General features: G+C 42.6%; 1 protein-coding gene across 1 annotated transcript in view; it reads right to left on the bottom strand.

Annotated features, from left to right (window-relative positions):
- Positions 1-19,320, bottom strand: part of NUDT3 (nudix hydrolase 3) — a 120,148-nt gene that overhangs the window by 16,055 nt on the left and 84,773 nt on the right. The window contains exon 3 of the mRNA XM_050787848.1: positions 829-873. Within this exon, the coding sequence (XP_050643805.1) occupies positions 829-873 (45 nt within the window). The remainder of the gene's footprint in view (positions 1-828; positions 874-19,320) is intronic.

The following is a 19,320-nucleotide window of genomic DNA, read 5'->3' on the forward strand; positions in this document are numbered from 1 at the left end:
AGATAGAGTCTCACTCTCTTGCTCAGGTTGGTCTTGAACTTCTACCCTCAAGAGATTGTTGTGCATCAGCTTCTCAAAATGCTGGGATTACAGGGGTGAGCCACCATGCCCAGCATCTGCTCATCTTTATTTCTCCTGATTTCTCACATTTTTTCCTGCCTTCTTTCAAATTTGTATCACAGCTTATTTCCTTGTTTTTCCTCTCTTTGTTATTGTTACTTATCTTCTATTTTTCTTGTCTCGCTACACTCAGCTACCCTTCCTCCTACCTTGGTAGGAGAGGAAGAAAGGTAGGAATGGGGTAAAATAATACTTACAAATAATTCTAGTAGTTTAGGGGACAAGACTATGGGATTTCTTTCTTTTTGTTTTAAAGCATGTTATCCTCTGTTGGTGCTGCTTTCTTTAAAAAACTCACCGAGGTTGGGCACGGTGGCTCACGCCTGTAATCCCAGCATTTTGGGAGGCTGAGGCAGGAGGACCGCTTAAGCGCAGGAGTTTGAGACCAACCTGGGCAACCTGGCAAGACCCTGTCTCTACAAAAAAATTTGAAAATTTAGAAGGCATGGTGGTGTGTTTCTGTAGTCTCACCTACTTGGGAGGCTGAAGCAGGAGAGTGCTTGAACCCAGGAGTTCAAGGCTGCAGTGAGCTATGACTGTGCCACTGCACTCCAGCCTGGGCGACACAGTGAGACCTTGTCTCAAAAAGTTAAAAATAACTAAAAAAAACCCAAAAACTCGCTGAAACAGAGATGGCATTTTTCCTATGTTAATATCTGTGTGGTTATTAATACATATCATTTGTACCAAAGATTTTAACAGACTTACCTCAAAAATTCCAACTAATCTTCCCAATGTCCCTTTTACTCCAGCCTGGAAAGTGAAAAGAATAATTAATGCACTGATAGTATTATATTGCTGGTCTCATTCTCAGTCTTCTTAAGCAGTTTATAAAATAGAAACAAAAAACAAGAGGACACAGCTTGGGCAGACTCACATCTGTGAAGTGATACCAGTGTTTCCTCTGTGTCACAGACTGCTAACAGCAGTGTATGCTCTGGGAAGTTAGAATGCCTTTCATTTCTTCTGGTCTCTCTCCCTACTGCAAAGCTAGCTAAACCTAGCAAGATAATCAAGGCCATGAAGCCACCATACCAAAAATATTTTGAGGGATTGATTACTTCAGGTCAGGCACTGCCACTTTGGGAGGCTGAATTGGGAGGATCACTTGAGGATAAAAGTTCAAGATCCACTTGGGCAACATAGTGAGACCCTGCCTCTAAAAATTTGTTTTTAAATTAGCCAGTCATGGCAGCATGTGGCTACAGTCCCAGCTACTGGGGAGGCTGAGGTGAGAGGATCACCTGAGCCCAGGAGTTCAAGGTTGCAATGAGCTATGACTACACCACTGCACTCCAGCCTGGGTGACAAAGTGAGACCATGTCTCAAAATTAGTTAATTAATTAATTGGTCAGGTACTACAGCTCACGCCTGTAATGCCAGCACTTTGGGAAACTGAGGCGGGTGGATCACTTAAGCTCAGGAGCTCAAGACTAGGCTGGGCAACATAGTGAAACCCTGTCTCCACAAAAAATACAAAAATTAGCTGGGTGTGATGGTGCACAGCTGTAGTCCCAGCTACTCGGGAGGCTGAGGTGGGAGGGTTGTTGGGTCCAGGAGGTGGAGGTTGCAGTGAGCCGAGATCACACCACTGCACTCCAGCCTGGGTGACAGAGCCAGACCTTATCTCTAAATACATACATATACACACAGATTACTTCATTCACTTATTCATTCAACAAATATATACTAAATGCCTAATTTGAACCAGAAAACAGTGTATGTGCCAGAGGTATAACAATGAATCAGCTAGAATGCAAGATCCCATAAGATTAAGACCCTTGTCTGACTTGGCTGTCCGTATACAATATGCTGGAAGAGAGTTCAGCACCCTGCAAGAACTCAGGAAAGCCTAGATCAACAAGAACATAAACATGGTAATTCTGCTACGGGTAAGTATCATGACAGAAATACACAGAGTGATGTGATGACAAGAAGTGGCAGGGAGAGGGGCAACTTCAGTGGTCAGACCTTTTTTTTGAGTGGGGGGATGAAGTCTCACTCTGTCACCCAAGCTGGAGTGCAATGGTGCAATCTTGGCTCACTGCAACCTCTGCCTCCCAGGTTCAAGCGATTCTCCTGCCTCAGCCTCCCAAGTAGCTGAGACTACAGGTGCCCGCCACCACGCCAGGCTAATTTATTTTTTTTTTATTTATTTTTTTTTGAGACGGAGTCTCGCTCTGTCGCCCAGGCTGGAGTGCAGTGGCCGGATCTCAGCTCACTGCAAGCTCCGCCTCCCGGGTTCGGGCCATTCTCCTGTCTCAGCCTCCTGAGTAGCTGGGACTACAGGCGCCTGCCACCTCGCCCGGCTAGTTTTTTGTATTTTTTAGTAGAGACGGGGTTTCACCGTGTTAGCCAGGATGGTCTCGATTTCCTGACCTAGTGATCCGCCCGTCTCGGCCTCCCAAAGTGCTGGGATTACAGGCTTGAGCCACCGTGCCCGGCCCAGGCTAATTTATTTTTATTTTTATTTTGTATTTTGAGGAGAGATGGGGTTTCACTATGTTGGCCAGGCTGGTCTCGAACTCCTGACCTTGTGATCCACCCACCTCAGCCTCCCAAAGAGATGGGATTACAGGCGTGAGCCACCATGCCCGGCCTAGGCCTTCTTAATATATACTTTTGTTTTTTTCTTTTCCTTTTCTGAGACAGAGTCTCACTCTGTCACCCAGGCTGCAGTGCTGTGGTGCAGTCTTGGCTCACTGCAACCTCTGCTTCCCGGGTTCAAGCAATTCTACCACCTCAGCCTCCCAAGTAGCTGGGACTACAAGTGTGTGCCACCAAGCCCAGCTAATTTTTCTATTTTTGGTAGAGACAGGGTTTCACCATGTTGGCCAGGCTGGTCTTGAACTCCTGACCTCAGGTGATCCACCCGCCTCACCATCTCAAGTAGCTGGGACTACAGTCGTATGCCACCACACCCAGCTAATCAAACAAATTTTTTTTTGTAGAGACAAGATCCTGTTGTGTTGCCCAGGCTAGTCTCAAACTCCTAGCCTCAAGTAATCTACCCACTATGACCTCCCAAAGTACGGGAATAACAGTTGTGAGCCACTGTACCTGGCCTGGATGACATATTTTGAAATTAATTTTTGCTAATTATCTGTCAATGAACTCTGTTCTTTTCTCTTGCCAACATGTCTGCTTTCTCTACCATTTTATATTCATTTACCCACGTGGCTTTTGGTCTACTTGAATGGAAATGTCTGCCTTTCTTAAATAAGAAAATAGTAAGTTGCTTCTCTCTATTTTTAGAAATAACTGCCCTCCACAGTCAGCTAAAACTAGCTAGCTTATACTTCATGAATTAACCAATGAAGCTGCCTGACAAGTGGGACAAGCTGCCAGGCCAGCCTGAGTTGGAAAGCCATTTCTGTACTCTGATCCCAGGCAGCCTGAACACACTCCGCTCATCTCCTGAGACATGTCACCTGTGCTCCTGCCACAAGCCTCCACTGAGGGTCTGGGAGGAGAGCTGTTGGGGCAGATGAGGGCCTTGGGGGACAGAGGTAAGAAAAAAAAAAAAATTTTTTTTTTTTTAAAACTCTTGTCGCCCAGGCTGGAGTGCAGTGGTGCGATCTCGGCTCACTACAACCTCTGTCTCCCAGGTTCAAGCGGTTCTCTTGCCTCAGCCTCCCAAGTAGCTGGGACTACAGGTGCATTACAGGTGCACACCACCACACCCAGCTAATTAAAAAATATATATTTTTAGTAGAGACAGGGTTTCACCATATTGGCTAGGCTGGCCTTGAACTCCTGGCCTCATGATCTGCCCGCCTCGGCCTCCCAAAGTGCTGGGATTACAGGCGTGAGCCACTGCATCCGGCCCGAGAAAAGATTTAAGAGGCCATCATTCACCTTTCTCCTCCGCAAAGGAGAGAGAGAGAGAGAAAGCATTCTCTTTAGCAGCTACTATCCAATTATTTTTTTCTTAAAGAAACTAGAAGTTTATAAAACAATCTCCAAACTTTTAGGGCACATATCAACTTAATATTATGACAACTCAATATAATTCATTTAAAACCTTTGTTTGGCTGGGCACAGTGGCTCAAGCCTATAATCCCAGCACTTTGGGAGGCCGAAACAGGTGGACTGCTTGAGACCAATAGTTCGAGACCAGCCTGAGCAATAAGGTGAAACCCCATCTCTACAAAATACAAAAAATTAGCTGGGCATGGTGGCACATGCCTATAGTCCCAGCTACTCAGGAGGCTGAAGTGGGAGGATCACCCAAGTCCAGAAAGTCAAGGCTGCAGTGAGCCACGATCGCACCACCGCACTCCAGCCTGGGCAACAGAGACACCTTGTCTCAAAAAAAACAAAACAAAATAACTTCAAAACACAAAACTTTCGTTTAGTAATAGTACCTCTGCATTTGACACCAACATGTGTCTATGATTCACTCTGTGTCAGATGCAGTTAAGAAAAATGTAGCCGGGCGCGGTGGCTCAAGCCTGTAATCCCAGCACTTTGGGAGGCCAAGACGGGCGGATCACAAGGTCAGGAGATCGAGACCATCCTGGCTAACATGGTGAAACCCCGTCTCTACTAAAAAATACAAAAAACTAGCCGGGCGAGGTGGTGGGCGCCTGTAGTGCCAGCTACTCGGGAGGCTGACGCAGGAGAATGGCTAAACCCGGGAGGCGGAGGCTTGCAATGAGCTGAGATCCGGCCACTGCGCGCCAGCCTGGGTGACAGAGCGAACCTCCGTCTCAAAAAAAAAAAAAGAAAAATGTAAAAGTACCTATCTGAAATAGACACAAATGTGTAAAATCTAGTGTAAGTCAAATTATGCTGCCATTTATGCACCAACATTTCAGTGGTATTTTTCACTTCCAATTAGTCTTCCAACTTGTAGAATGTAGAAAGTAATGATACTTGTTTGTTTAAAGAGGTGGTGTCTATGTTGCCCAGGCTGGCCTCAAACTCCTGGGATCAAGCAATTCTCCTGCCTCAGCCTCCTGAGTAGTTGGGATTACAGATACATGCCACCACACAGGGCTAAAGATATTTTTTATTTGTCCCTTAGCCTGTCTTTCATAGTATTTATGGGATCTAATTAGCAAAATCTATTTAATGTGATCTTACCAATAATTCTATACCATAAAGCAAACAAATATTTCCCTATTTACCAATTTTAGATATTGGAATTCAGCATTTTTCTCAGCAAGAGGTTCCCCCTTTAGTAAAAGGATTTCAGTTCTTTAAGGTCATAGTGCTGACAAAAAAGAAAAATTTCTCACAGGCAAAGGTTCTCCCAGTTTACCTTAGCTATCTTACTTTTTCACAAATTTCCCAGACTCAGAGTCCAACTTTCATCTCCTAGTTTTTTCTCAAATGCTGCCACAAGCAATCTGAGAGTGAGTTATTTTTATCTGTCACATGATGCCTGCATGCAGGTCGGGATATGTGTCAGGGCCACATCTGACAGATATTTGGCTCACACATTTGGGGATAAGATTAAATTCAGGGATATATTAAATTCGGTTCCATAAGGATGCTGGTATGGATCTGTCTTTTGCAAAATCATATGAAAGCAGTTACAATTTCAATCTATATGTCAAAAACCACTAATCTGGAGAGGGAGTCTTTATTTAAAAGTCCATCTTAGTAGAGATAGTTCTTTCACCCTTTTCTAGTACTTTAGGCCTGGTTAACAAAAATAATCTGAACAATTGCCTACCGTTTCTCTTTTTTTTTAAGATACAGGGTCTTAGTCTGTCACCCAGGCTAGGGCGCATGGTCATAGCTCACTGCAGCCTTGAACTCCTGGGCTCAAGTGATCCTCCTGTCTTAGCCTCCCAAGTAGCTGGGGCTACAGGGATGTGTCACTACAACCGATACTTTCTTAATTTTTTTTTTTGTAAGGCAAGGTGTGGTGACTCACGCCTGTAATCCCAGCACTTTGGGAGACTGAGGCGGGTGGATCCCCTGAGGTTAGGAGTTTGAGACCAGCCTGGCCAACATGGCGCAATCCCATCTCTACTAAAAACACAAAAATTACCGGGTTGTGGTAGACACCTGTAATCCTAGCTACTCAGGTGGGTGAGGCAGGAGAATCACTTGAGCCCAGGAGGCGGAGACTGCAGTGAGCCAAAATTGTGCCACTGCGCTCCAGCCTGGGCGACACAGCGAGACAGGGTTTCGCTGTGTCGCCCAGGCTGGTCTTGAAATCCTGGTCTCAAGCGATCCTCCCACCTTGGTCTCCCAAACTGCTGGGATTACAGGTGTGAGCCACCTGCCCAGCCCTGCTTTTTTAAGAGAAAAAAAACACAAGTGTCTCTTTTTCCTTTGAGGTGTTCTACTGGGATTGAGGTATTTCTCTGGAAAGGGCTGGATCTCATCTTGCTCTGTGGCAGTCTCCCTGTATATGTACAAAAGCTTAGGCAGAGGCACTAATGTGGGTGATGGCCCTTTGAACCTGTGTCTAAAATGATCTACCACAAGGAATCCTGACTTTGTTGGCACAAAGTGGACCGCCATCTTCTGTAACCAGCTTTTCACTCTACAGTAGACATTTTGACTAACTGATGTTGGCTCAGCCCACAGGCATTCCCCTTCCCTTGCCGCTACCAGGGAGACCCAGATTCTGTCCAGGTGGGGGCTGTGGCGTACTTTCAGAAGGCATACCTAAGCAAGGCATAGGAAATTCTGCTCCCCTCTGCAGGGACTGCTTCACGGGTGTTGCATGTTCAACAGCTCCTTAGAGGCTGTCTCTCAGGGACTTCTGGAAAAGATCTCCCACCACGATAAAAAGACTGCACAAAAAGAAACCCTGTACTTCCTTGTCAAGTGGGGATGTGAAAGCTGGAGCTGCTATCATCATCTGATCATAAGGGGAAGGCCAAAGAAATCTAGTGAGAAGCTGACCCAGCGCCCTGATGCTGGGGAGCTGTGAAGCAATGAGGTAATAACGGCCAATGTCTGGGCCCTTCATGTTTCTCACATAACTGATGATGCTGAAGCCACTTTTAGACAGGTGTTCTGTTATTATTCGCAGCTGAAAGGTTCCTGCACTTCTTCCCTTGATTTACAAGGCGGCTCTCTGAGAAGACCAAGAACTGTATTCCCCACTCCCTGCAAGAGGCAACTACTCACCTGAAAATGGTGTTTATCATTCTCTTGCATGTTTTTATACTTTTACTACTTGGGTATGTATCCACTATTAACAGTATTTGTGCAAGTTTCTCTACTGAATTAAAAAAAGGTATTTTACCTTCTATAACTTTTTCCCTCCGTATTATGTTTCAGAGTTTTAGCTATATTGACACATGTAGTTCTAGGTAATTCATTTTAATTGTTGAACAGTTATCTATTTTATGAATTTACCATAATTTATTAATCCACTCACTTGTCAGTTTACTTCTGCTATTATTAAAAATGCTGCAAAAAATTCTCTTGTAGATCTAATCTATCTCCTCATTGTCAAGTGAAAGAGTTTCTCTGAGATTTACACTAAAAGTCAAATTTCTCAGTCACAGAGGATAAGTACCTCCAGATAATTTCAAGTTGGTCTCTTTTGGTAGGTCAACTGCAGATATGGTGACCACTCTCCACCTCTCCCTACATCCACATCCTTTGACACGTAATTCTGCAGCTTTTCCTATCAAGGGATAGAATCTACTTGCCCATCCCTACATCTAGGCTTGCCTTGTGTCTTGCTTCGGCCAACAGAATGTAGAAGAATGGTTTACCAGGTCCAAGCCTAGGCCTCAAGAGGCCTTGTAGTTTCCACTTTTCCTCCTGGAACTCTGCCATCGGCATATGAATAAGCCTGAGCTTAGGCTCCTAAAGGATGAAAGACCACAGCTGTCTAGGCTGAGTGGCCTACAGCCAGCTAACCTCCAAACTGTGTGAGAGCATAGCCAAGATCAGCAGAGTTGCCTACTCAACTCAGAGCTGGCTGCAGATACCTGAATAGTCCAGCTGACACCAGAAGTTGACCTTGGCTTGTAAGTAGTAATATGTACTATTTAAAGCCATTGCATTTTGGAATAGTTTGTTATACAGCAAACTGATACACTCTCCAAAGTACACAGGCAGTGTATGAGGTGCCATCACTCTTGTTCTTCAATACTTAGTATTTGTTGTTAGCCATTTTCCCTCCCCACTTTTGGGTCAATATAATGAGCGCGAAATTGTATTACATTAATTTTTTAACTGAAACTGTGTGCTTTTTCCTACTTCAGTGAACATTCAGATTTCCTCTTTGGAGAATTATATATTCATATTCTTATTTGACAGGTGACCATCATAATGAATCTGCAGTTCTTTGTGTCTTTATTAATTAATTTATTTTTTTGAGACCAGTCTCTGTAGCCCAGGCTGGAGTGCAGTGGTGCAATCATGGCTCATTGCAGCCTCAACCTCCCAGGCTCAAGCGATCCTCCTGCCTCAGCCTCCTGAGTAGCTGGCACTACAGGCACGTGCCATCACAACTGGCTTTTTTTTTTTTTTTTTTTTTTTTTTTGTAGAGATGAGGTTTTGCCATGTTGCCCAGGCTGGTCTCAAACTTCTGGGCTCAGACTATTCTCCCATTTCAGGTTCCTTCTTGATACTTATGCTTTACGCTCTGTGGTAAATATTTTCTCCCAATCTGGCACGTGTCTTTTACCCTTGTTTACAATGTTCTTTCCTGAGCATGTTTCATTAGACACAGTTTATTTTACTTATCTTTACCTTTTGTGTTAGCTATCTTGTTTAAGAAACACATCCCTGGCTGGGTGCGGTGGCTCATGCCTGTAATCCCAGCACTTTGGGAGGCCAAGGTGGGTGGACTGCCACAGCTCAGGAGTTCCAGACCAGCCTGGGCAAAATGGTGAAACCCGTCTCTACTAAAATACAAAAAATTAGCTGGGCGTGGTGGCATGTGCCTGTAGTCCCAGCTACTCGGGAGGCTGAGGCAGGAAAATTGTTTGAACCCAGGAGGCAGAGATTGCAGTGAGCCGAGATCATACCACTGCACTCCAGCCTGGGTGACAGAGTGAGACTCTGTCTCAGTAAAAAAGGTAACACATCCCTATTCCTATGGCATAAAATTAGAGTCACATTATCTTTTCTAATTATCTGAGAGTTTTATCATATGATCCATCTGTAATTTATTTCCAAATAGCCAATGGTCTAGAGAGTCCAGAATAGAGCCATAGATATTACTGTTTTACTAATCTAGTTGTTAATTTATGTACTAATAGCATATGCTGATGATTTTAACTAATACAACTTTATCTCAATACTTTGAATACCCTTCTCTGCTCTTCTTTTTTTTTTTGAGACGGAGTCTTACTCTATTGCCCAGGCTGGAGTGCAGTGGCACGATCTTGGCTCACTGCAAGCTCCGCCTCCCAGGTTCCCGCCATTCTCCTGCCTCAGCCTCCCGAGTAGCTGGGACTACAGGCACATGCCACCTCGCCTGGCTAATTTTTTGTATTTTTAGTAGAGACGGGGGTTCACCGTGTTAGCCAGTATGGTCTTGAGCTCCTGACCTCATGATCCACCCGCCTCGGCCTCCCGAAGTGCTGGGATTACAGGCGTGAGCCACTGCGCCCGGCTTCTGCTCTTCTTTAACAAAAACTTCTAAGCCATTTTTGTACCTTTACATATAAAATGCCAAAAATCAGTTTTTTCAGATATTTTGGCAGTGGTGCAAACACAGCTTACTGCAGCCTTGGCCTGCTGGGCTGAAGTGATCCTCCCTTCTCAGCCTCCTGAGTAGTGCCATCACAGATATGTGTCACCATACCTGGCAATTTTTTTTTTTTTTGGTAGAATTGGGGTTCTCATTATGTTGCCCAGGCTAGTCAGAAGCAGCAATACTCAGCTGGTTTTCTTGCATATCAATCTTATCTCCTGCAATCTTTCCAAATGTGTTCACTAATTCTATTAATACTGGAGTTCCTGTTGTTTTTCTTTCATTTTCTAAGTTAATAATCGCACCTTCTGTAAATAACAACAATTTTGTTTCTTTGGATTTTTTTTTTTTTTTTTTTTTTTTTTTGAGACGGAGTCTCGCTCTGCCGCCCAGGCTGGAGTGCAGTGGCTGGATCTCAGCTCACTGCAAGCTCCGCCTCCCGGGTTCACGCCATTCTCCTGCCTCAGCCTCCCGAGTAGCTGGGACTACAGGCACCCGCCACCTCGCCCGGCTAGTTTTTTTGTATTTTTTAGTAGAGATGGGGTTTCACCGTGTTAGCCGGGATGGTCTCGATCTCCTGACCTTGTGATCCGCCCGTCTCGGCCTCCCAAAGTGCTGGGATTACAGGCTTGAGCCACCACGCCCGGCCATTTCTTTGGAATCTTTACAATTTGTATTTATTTTTATTGTCTTAATTGCAGTGGCTAGGATCACAGTTCAATATTAAATGTTAGCATAAGAGCAAGCAGAACTGTCTTATTCTTATCTGTCATGGGAATGCTTTGAACATTTCAAAAATTTGATGTTTGCTCTTGGTTTTATTAGATGCTCTATCAGGTTAAGAGAGTTCCTTTTATTTTTAGCTTGCTAATAGTTTTTATAATGAATAGTTGTTGAATTTTAATAAATTTTTACTTAGAATTTGTGCAAATTCTCATTCATAAATGACAATTTACTGTTCCCTTCTAGTTTTAATTATCAAGATCAGGGGTCAGCAAACTATGGCTTACAGGCCAAATCCATCCTGCTATCAGTTTTTACAATTAAAGTTTTACTGGAACATAGCTATGTCATTCGTTTAAGTATTGTCTACGGCTGCTTTCACATTACAACAGGAGAGCTGAGATACCATATGAATTCTAAAGTCTAAAACATTTACTATCTGGCCCTTCAAAGAAAGTCTGCTATGAGGCCAGGCACGGTGGCTCATGCCTGTGATCACAGCACTTTGGGAAGCCGAGGCAGGTGGATCACCAGAGGTCAGGAGTTTGAGACCAGCCTGGCCAACATGGTGAAACCCCCCCATCTCTACTAAAGTTACAAAATCAGCCGGGTGTGGTGGTGCATGCCTATAATCCCAGCTACTCGGGAGGCTGAGGGAGGAGAACCGCTCGAACCTGGGAGGCGGAGGTTGCAGTGAGCTAAGATTACGCCACTGCACTCCAGACTGGTGATGAGAGTGAAACTCAGTCTCAAAAAAAAAGAGAAAATTTGCTGTTGCTGGGCATGGCTCATACCTGTAATCGTAGCACTTTGGGAGGCTAAGGTGGAAAGACTGTGAGCCCATGAGTTCAACAGCAGCCCGGGAAACATAGTGAGACCCCCTTATATAAAGAAAGAAAAGAAAGAAAAGAAAGAAAAGAAAGAAAAGAAAGAAAAGAAAGAAAAGAAAGAAAAGAAAGAAAGAAAGAAAGAAAGAAGAAAGAAAGAAGGAAGGAAGGAAGGAAGGAAGGAAGGAAGGAAGGAAGGAAGGAAGGAAGGAAGGAAGGAAGACAGACAGACAGACAGACAGACAGACAGAAAGAAAGAAAGAAAGAAAGAAAGAGTTTGCTAATCATTAATCAAGATCTTACCAGTCTTACAAAAGGTATGTAACTATCCTCTAAATAGTCTTCAAGAATATACATATTTAAAATTTTTAGTAAAATTAATCTAGTCTGATCTTGGTAGTTTTTGGCAGGAAGGGAGGTGCTTACTACTTAATTTCTTTAAGGACTAATGATCTACATGTAGGTTTTCAAATTTTTCTTTTTCCTTTTTTTGTTTTTGTTTTTGAGAAAGCCTCTCATTCTGTCTCCCAGTCTGGAGTGCAGTGGTGCAGATCATGGCTCATTGCAGCCTTGACCACCCAGGCTGAAGCAATCCTCCCACCTCAGTCTCCTGAGTAGCTGGGACAACAGGGTTCACCATCATGCCCAGCTAATTAAAAACTTTTTTTTTTTTTTTTGTAGAGATGAGGTCTCACTATGTCACCCAGGCTGGTCTTGAACTCCTGGGCTCAAGTGGTCCTCCTGCCTTTGCCTCCCAAAGTGCTGGATTACAGGCATGAGCCATTGTGCCTGGTCTGATTTTTGTTTGTTTTTTTTGATATGGAGTCTTGCTCTGTCGCCCAGGCTAGAGTGCCATGGTGTTATCTTGGCTGACTGCAACCTCCGCCTTCCGGGTTCAATCGATTCTCCTGTCTCAGTCTCCCTAGTAGCTGGGACTACAGGCATGCGCCACCATGCCCGGCTAATTTTTGTATTTTTAGTAGAGATGGGGTTTCATCATGTTGGCAGGCTGGTCTCGAACCCCTGACCTCAAGTGATCCAACTGCCTTGGCCTCCCAAAGCACTGGGATTACAGGTGTGAGCCACCACGCCTGGCCTGGATTATTCTAAAAGTAAATTTGGGTAGGACTTTCTGGAAAATTTATATGAAAGTTTTCAAATCTTTCTGTTTGTTACTCTTTGTAACATTCTTATAATTTAAAAACCTCTATTATAAATCTGTGGTTATTTCTCTTTTTGGTTCTTCATTTATTTTTGTCTTATTTATCAGTCTTGCCAGAAGTTTTATCTATTTTATTAGACAAATAAAAATAACCCACTTTTGGTTTTGTTGATCATTTCTATTTTTCTATTAATTTCTACTCCTTTCCTTGTTATTTCTGTCCCTTTACTTCCTTTGGGCTTGCTCTTATTTTTTCCAGCTTGAGTTGATGGCTTAATTTATTTAATGTCCATTTAACTTTCTAATATAAGCATCTAAGCATCAAAGAACTGACTGAGCTGTGTCCCCTAAGTCATGATGTGAAGTGCTTTCATAGTTCTTTTATTTATTTATTTATTTTTTTGAGACGGAGTCTCGCTCTGTAGCCCAGGCTGGAGTGCAGTGGCCGGATCTCAGCTCACTGCAAGCTCCACCTCCCGGGTTCACGCCATTCTCCGGCCTCAGCCTCCCGAGTAGCTGGGACTACAGGCGCCCGCCACCTCGCCCGGCTATTTTTTGTATTTCTTAGTAGAGACGGGGTTTCACCGTGTTAGCCAGGATGGTCTCGATCTCCTGACCTCGTGATCCGCCCATCTCGGCCTCCCAAAGTGCTGGGATTACAGGCTTGAGCCACCGCGCCCGGCCTTTCATAGTTCTTCAGCTCTATTTGCTTATTTCTATGATTAATTCATGGATTATTTAGAACATTTTTTTTTTGTTTCCAAACCTATGTTTCTCTTTTGATTTCTCTTTCTTCTCTTGTTGATTTCTAATTTTACTGCATTCTATCAGAGTATACATAGTCTATAAATACTGATGCTCTGGAATTTGTAATAATTCCTGTACAACATATGGTTATGTTCTTATCCTTCCATGCATGCTTGAAAAAATTACATAATCTTCGTTGGGTGGAAGCTTATCTCTCAACATAGCTACGTGCTCAATCTTGTTAATGGTGTTATTTAACCTCTATTTTTCTGTTTGCCACTTTTTCAATCACTTTCTAAATGAGATTTTATTGTTCTTCATAGGGACTATTAAGCACAAAATGAGATGTTTTGAAGTCTTCAATATGGCTATTGAGTTGTCGACTTTCCCCATAACTCTGATAATTTTTACTTTATATTGATGAAGGTTTACTAGGTGTACATAAGTTCATGACTACCATACTGTCTTGGCAGTCCTTAAATTTGCTTCCTGTGTAGCAAGCTTTGTGATAAGCAGCTTGTATTTGTAAGTCCATGGAATTAAGAGAAAGCTGTTAAGTGGCAACTCGGCCGGATAAGTTAGATTTGTCTAAATCCAGCAGCTGTTGGTAGTTTAATGATTGTGGCATCTCCAGAGGCAAGGGTTGCATTTAGTGTTTGCTGAAACCACTGTTAATTATATTGAAGTCAATGGAAAGTAAGCTGTGGATATATTTCCTAATGACTAAAAATCCTTTCCTGGAATGTGGAACTGGATGGGAAAGCGAACACAACTGTTTTGGAAGACTCTTCTGGACTCAGTTCATTTCGCAGAAGGCGACTGGCTCCTGTCCCAGTAATTCCACCTCTATTCAGGGTTCCAACACAAACCAGCTCAAATACAGTACTATATTCTCTCTAACAGGGCACATTCTAATCTGTACACTTAGCCACTAAGCTTACTATTCGTCAACAGGTGGCATTCAATGTGTGTTATAACACAGACCACTAAACGGAGTAAAAAGATATCTTTCATTCCAATTGTTAAAAAGTGGTTAAAAACTAATTTAGGGTAGTTATTTGTACTAAAAGTATGCTAACAGCAAAATACCTTTAAATTAGTCAATTTAAAATACCAGTTCCTTGACTAAGGAGCAATTCTTTTTTAAATGCTACTAGCTTTTGAGATAAATCATACACAGAAATGAGTGAATTTACAAATGTGGCCTATGTGCAATTTGTGAAGAGTAGTCTATTAAAAGCAAGATACTCCTGTGTAGTATCTTAGAGAAACAAAAACATTTATACCATTATTTTCAAGTCAAAGGAAAAAAAAGAGATATAATTCTAAAATGTTGGGTGTGGTGGTACACAACCGTAATCCCAGCTACTTGGGAGGCTAGGCAGCAGGACTGCATGAGCCCAGGAGTTCAAGACCAGCATGGGCAACATATCAAGACCCTGTCTCTAAAAATAATAAAAATAATAAAAAACAATAATAATTCTAAAACTTAAAAAAGTTAAAGCCAGGTGTGGTGGTTCATGCCTGCAATGCAGCACTTTTGGAGGTTGAGGCAAGAGGATGGCTTGAGGCCAGGAGTTAAAGCCCAGGCTGGGAAACAAAGTGAGACCCCATCTCTACAAAAATAAAAAAATTAGCCAGGCATGGTGGCACGCCTGTAGTCTCAGATACTCAGGACGACGAGGTGGGAGGATCGCTTGAGCCCAGGAGGTTGAGCCTGCAGTGAGCTATGACTGCACCACTGCTCTCCAGTCTGGGCAAGAGGGAGAACCTGTCTCTAAAAATTTTAACAAAAAATGTAGTGGCAGACTATGTATATTATCTCTTCTTCCAAGGAACCCATTAAAATGAAGGATAAGAACAAAATAAAGAGAAAAATGAAATAATATAAGATGCTCAGTTTGGCCGGGCGCGGTGGCTCAAGCCTGTAATCCCAGCACTTTGGGAGGCCGAGATGGGCGGATCACGAGGTCAGGAGATCGAGACCATCCTGGCTAACACGGTGAAACCCCGTCTCTACTACAAAATACAAAAAAACTAGCCGGGCGAGGTGGCGGGCGCCTGTAGTCCCAGCTACTCGGGAGGCTGAGGCAGGAGAATGGCATAAACCTGGGAGACAGAGCTTGCAGTGAGCTGAGATCCGGCCACTGTACTCCAGCCTGGGTGACAGAGCGAGACTCCGTCTCAAAAAAAATAAAAATAAAAAAATAAAAAAATAAAAAGATGCTCAGTTAAACCCACAAAAGGCAGAGAAAGAATGGAAGACAAGAACAGGAACAGAAAACAAAGGGCAATGGATAGAAAGCTATCAAACATGGGAGATATTAATCCAACTACATCAATAATCACTTTAAACATCAATGGTCTAAATACATCAATTAAAAGACAGGGTCAGGCGCAGGGGCTCATGCCTGTAATCCCAGCACTTTGGGAGGCCGAGGCAGATGGATCACTTGAGGTCAGGAGTTTGAAACCAGCCTGGCCAACATAGTGAAACTCCGTCTCTACTAAAAATATAAAAAAAATTAGCAGGGCATGGTGGCACATGCCTGTAGTCCCAACTACTCAGGAGGCTGGGGCAGGAGTATCGTTTGAACCTAGGAGGCGGAGGTTGCGGTAAGCCAAGATCGTGCCACTGCACTCCAGTCTGGGAGATACAAAGAAACTCCGTCTCAAAGAAAAAAAAAAAAGGCCAGGTGCGGTGGCTCACACCAGTAATCCCAAGACTTTGGGAGGTGGAGGTGGAGGATCGCTTGAGCCTAGAATTTCGAGATCAGCCTGGTCAACATGGGGAGACCCTGTCTCTACAATAAATAAATAAATAGCTAGGCATAGCGGTGTGTGCCTACATGTAATCACAGCTACTCAAGAAGCTGAGGTGGGTGGACAGCTTGAGCCTAGGAGGTCGAGACTGCAGTGAGCACTGATTGCACCATCGTACTCCAGCCTGGGAGACAGCGTGAGATCTTTTCTCAAAAAAAAAAAAAAGACTGAGACTGTCAGAGTGTATCACAAAACAAGAGTCATCTAGTACGTTTAATATGTTGTCTACAAGAAACCCCGTTTAAGTATAAAAACACATACCTTGAAAGTAAAGGGATAGAGAGTGATACATACCATGCTAACACTAATCAAATGCAAGCAGGAGTAACTACATTAATCTCAGAAAAAGCAGACTTCAGAGCACGAAAGTTATCAGGAATAGAGAAACATTACATAATGATAAAGGGATCAGTTCTACAAGACGATGTAATAATCGTCAATGTGTATATGCCTAACAACAGAATATCAAAATATATGAGGCAAAACCTGACAGAACTGCAAGGAGAAGTAGATGAATCCATTATTACTGTTGGGGACTTCAACACCCCTCTATCAGAAATAGGCAGATCTAGGTGGCAGAAAATCAAACTGTCATAAGTGACCTCTATAGACCACTTTATCCAACAACAGCAGAATACACATTATTCTCAAGCTCACGTGGAACATCCAACAAGACAGACCACATTCTGAACTACAAGACACACCTTAACAAATCTGAAAGAACAGTAATCATAAAAATGTATGCTCTCAGACCACAATGGAGTTAAGAAATCAATTAACTTGGCTGGGCACAGTGGCTCACAACTGTAATCCCAGCATTTTGGGAGGCTGAGATGGCAGGATTGCTTGAGCTCAGGAGTTCGGGACCAGCCTGGGCAACATAATGAAACCCTATCTCAAAAAAAAAAAAAAAAAAAAAAAAAAAAAGAAAGAAAAAAAAGACAGAAATCAGTAACTGAAAGATTGCTGGAAAATCCCCTAGTATTTGGAGATTAAACAACACACTTCCAAATAACATATGAATCAAAACAGAAATCTCAAGAAAATTTTTGAATAAAAATAAAAACATAACATCAAAATTTGTGGGATACAGTGAGAGTGGTGCTTAGAGGAAAACTTTAGCACTAAATGCATATATTAGAAAAAAAAAGATCTAAAATTAATAATCTAAGCTTTTACCTTAGGAAACTAGAAAAGGAGCAAATTAAATCCAAGTAAGCAAAAGAAAATAATTAAAAATGAGAACAGAAGTCAATGAAATTGAGACAGAAAATCAATTGAGAGGATGAACATAACCCAAAACTGGTTATTTAAAAGGTCAGTAAAGCCGGGCGCGGTGGCTCAAGCCTGTAATCCCAGCACTTTGGGAGGCCGAGACGGGCGGATCACGAGGTCAGGAGATCGAGACCATCCTGGCGAACACCGTGAAACCCCGTCTCTACTAAAAAATACAAAAAACTAGCCGGGCGAGGTGGCGGGCGTCTGTAGTCCCAGCTACTCGGGAGGCTGAGGCAGGAGAATGGCGTAAACCCGGGAGGCGGAGCTTGCAGTGAGCTGAGATCCGGCCACTGCACTCCAGCCTGGGCGACAGAGCGAGACTCCGTCTCAAAAAAAAAAAAAAAAAAAAAAAAAAAAAAAAAAAAAAAAAAAAAAAAAAGGTCAGTAAAATTAAAAAGCCTAAAAGTATACAAATGTATGTTTAAAATATACAATAAAAATAAAATCATATAAAAATTGATAAGCCTTTAGCCAGGCTAATTAAGAAAAAAAGAAGACACAAATTACTAATATTAGACATGAAAAAGGAGACATCACTAAAGATGCCATGAACAAAAAAGAGGAAAATAAAAGAAAACTATGAACAACCCTGTGCCCATGGATTTCACAATCTACACGAAATGACCAATTCCTGGAAAGGTAGAATCTGTCAAAACTCACACAAGAAAAAACAATCCCAATAAATTTCTATCTATTAGAGAAATTAAATCAATAATAAATAACTGGCTGGGTGCGGTGCTGCATGCCTATAATCCTGCTGCATGCCTATAAACTTGGGAGGCTGAGGTGGGAAGATTGCTTGAGGCCAGAAGTTTGAGACAAGGAGGAGCAAAACCAGTGAGACTCCGTCTCTGCAAAAAATAAAAAAATTAGCTTAGCATAGTTGCCTATTCATGTAGTCCCAGCTACTCAGGAGGCTGAGGCTGGAAGACTGCTTGTGCCCAGGAGTTTGAGGCTCCAGTGAGCTATGTTTGTGCCACTGCCCGCCAGCCTGGGTGACAGAGCAAGACCCTGTCTCAAAAATAGTAACAAGAGCAGGGCACAGTGGCTCATGCCTGTAATCCCAGCACTTTGGGAGGCTGAGGAATGAGGATCACTTGAGGTCATGAGTTCAAGACCAGCCTGGCCAACATAGTGAAATCCTGTGTCTACTAAAAATACAAAAAATTAGTTGGGCACGGTGGTACATGCCTGTATCCCAGTTACTCAGGAGGCTGAGGCGGGAGAAACACTTGAACCAGGAAGCAGAGGTTGCAGTGAGCTGAGATCATGCCATTGCACTCCAGCCTGGGCGACAAAGTGAGACTCTGTCTCAAATAATAATAATAACAACAACAACAACAATAATAACCATAATAATAACCTTCCAAAACAGAAAGCACCAGGCCCAGATGGGCCACTGGTGAATTCTACAAGTTAAGGAAAAAATTATACCAATTCTCTACAATTTCTTTTAGAAGGAAGAATACTTCCTAACTTAAGTCTATGAGGCCAGCATTACCCTAATACCAAAACAGGACAAATACATCACAAGAAAACTATGGACCAATATCTTGTAGTAAATCAAATCCAACAATGTGTAAAAAGAATTATACCTACAACCAAGTGGGATTTATCTCTCCCAAGCCTGGTTCAATGTTCAATAATCAATTAATGTATTCCATTACATCAACAAGCTAAAAGTCACATGGTCAGGCACAGATGCAGAAGATGCATGTGACAAAATCACACCTACTCATGATAAAAAAATCTCTCAATCTCCAATCATAGTTGGACACAGAAAAAAAAAAAAAAAAAAGGAAAAAATTAACCTCTCAACAAACTAGGAACAGAGGGAGACTTCCTCAATTTGATACAGAATAAGTACAAAAAACTATCGCTAACATCATGCTTAATGGTGAGAAACCAGAAGCTTAATGGTGAGAAACTAGAATAAAACAAAACTGTATTCGTTTGAGATGATATGATTTTAATTTTTTAAAAATCCAAAAGAATTGACAAAAAAATTGTGA

The sequence above is a fragment of the Macaca thibetana genome, chromosome 4 (genome assembly GCF_024542745.1).
Source record: "Macaca thibetana thibetana isolate TM-01 chromosome 4, ASM2454274v1, whole genome shotgun sequence".
Classification (NCBI taxonomy): Eukaryota; Metazoa; Chordata; class Mammalia; order Primates; family Cercopithecidae; genus Macaca; species Macaca thibetana.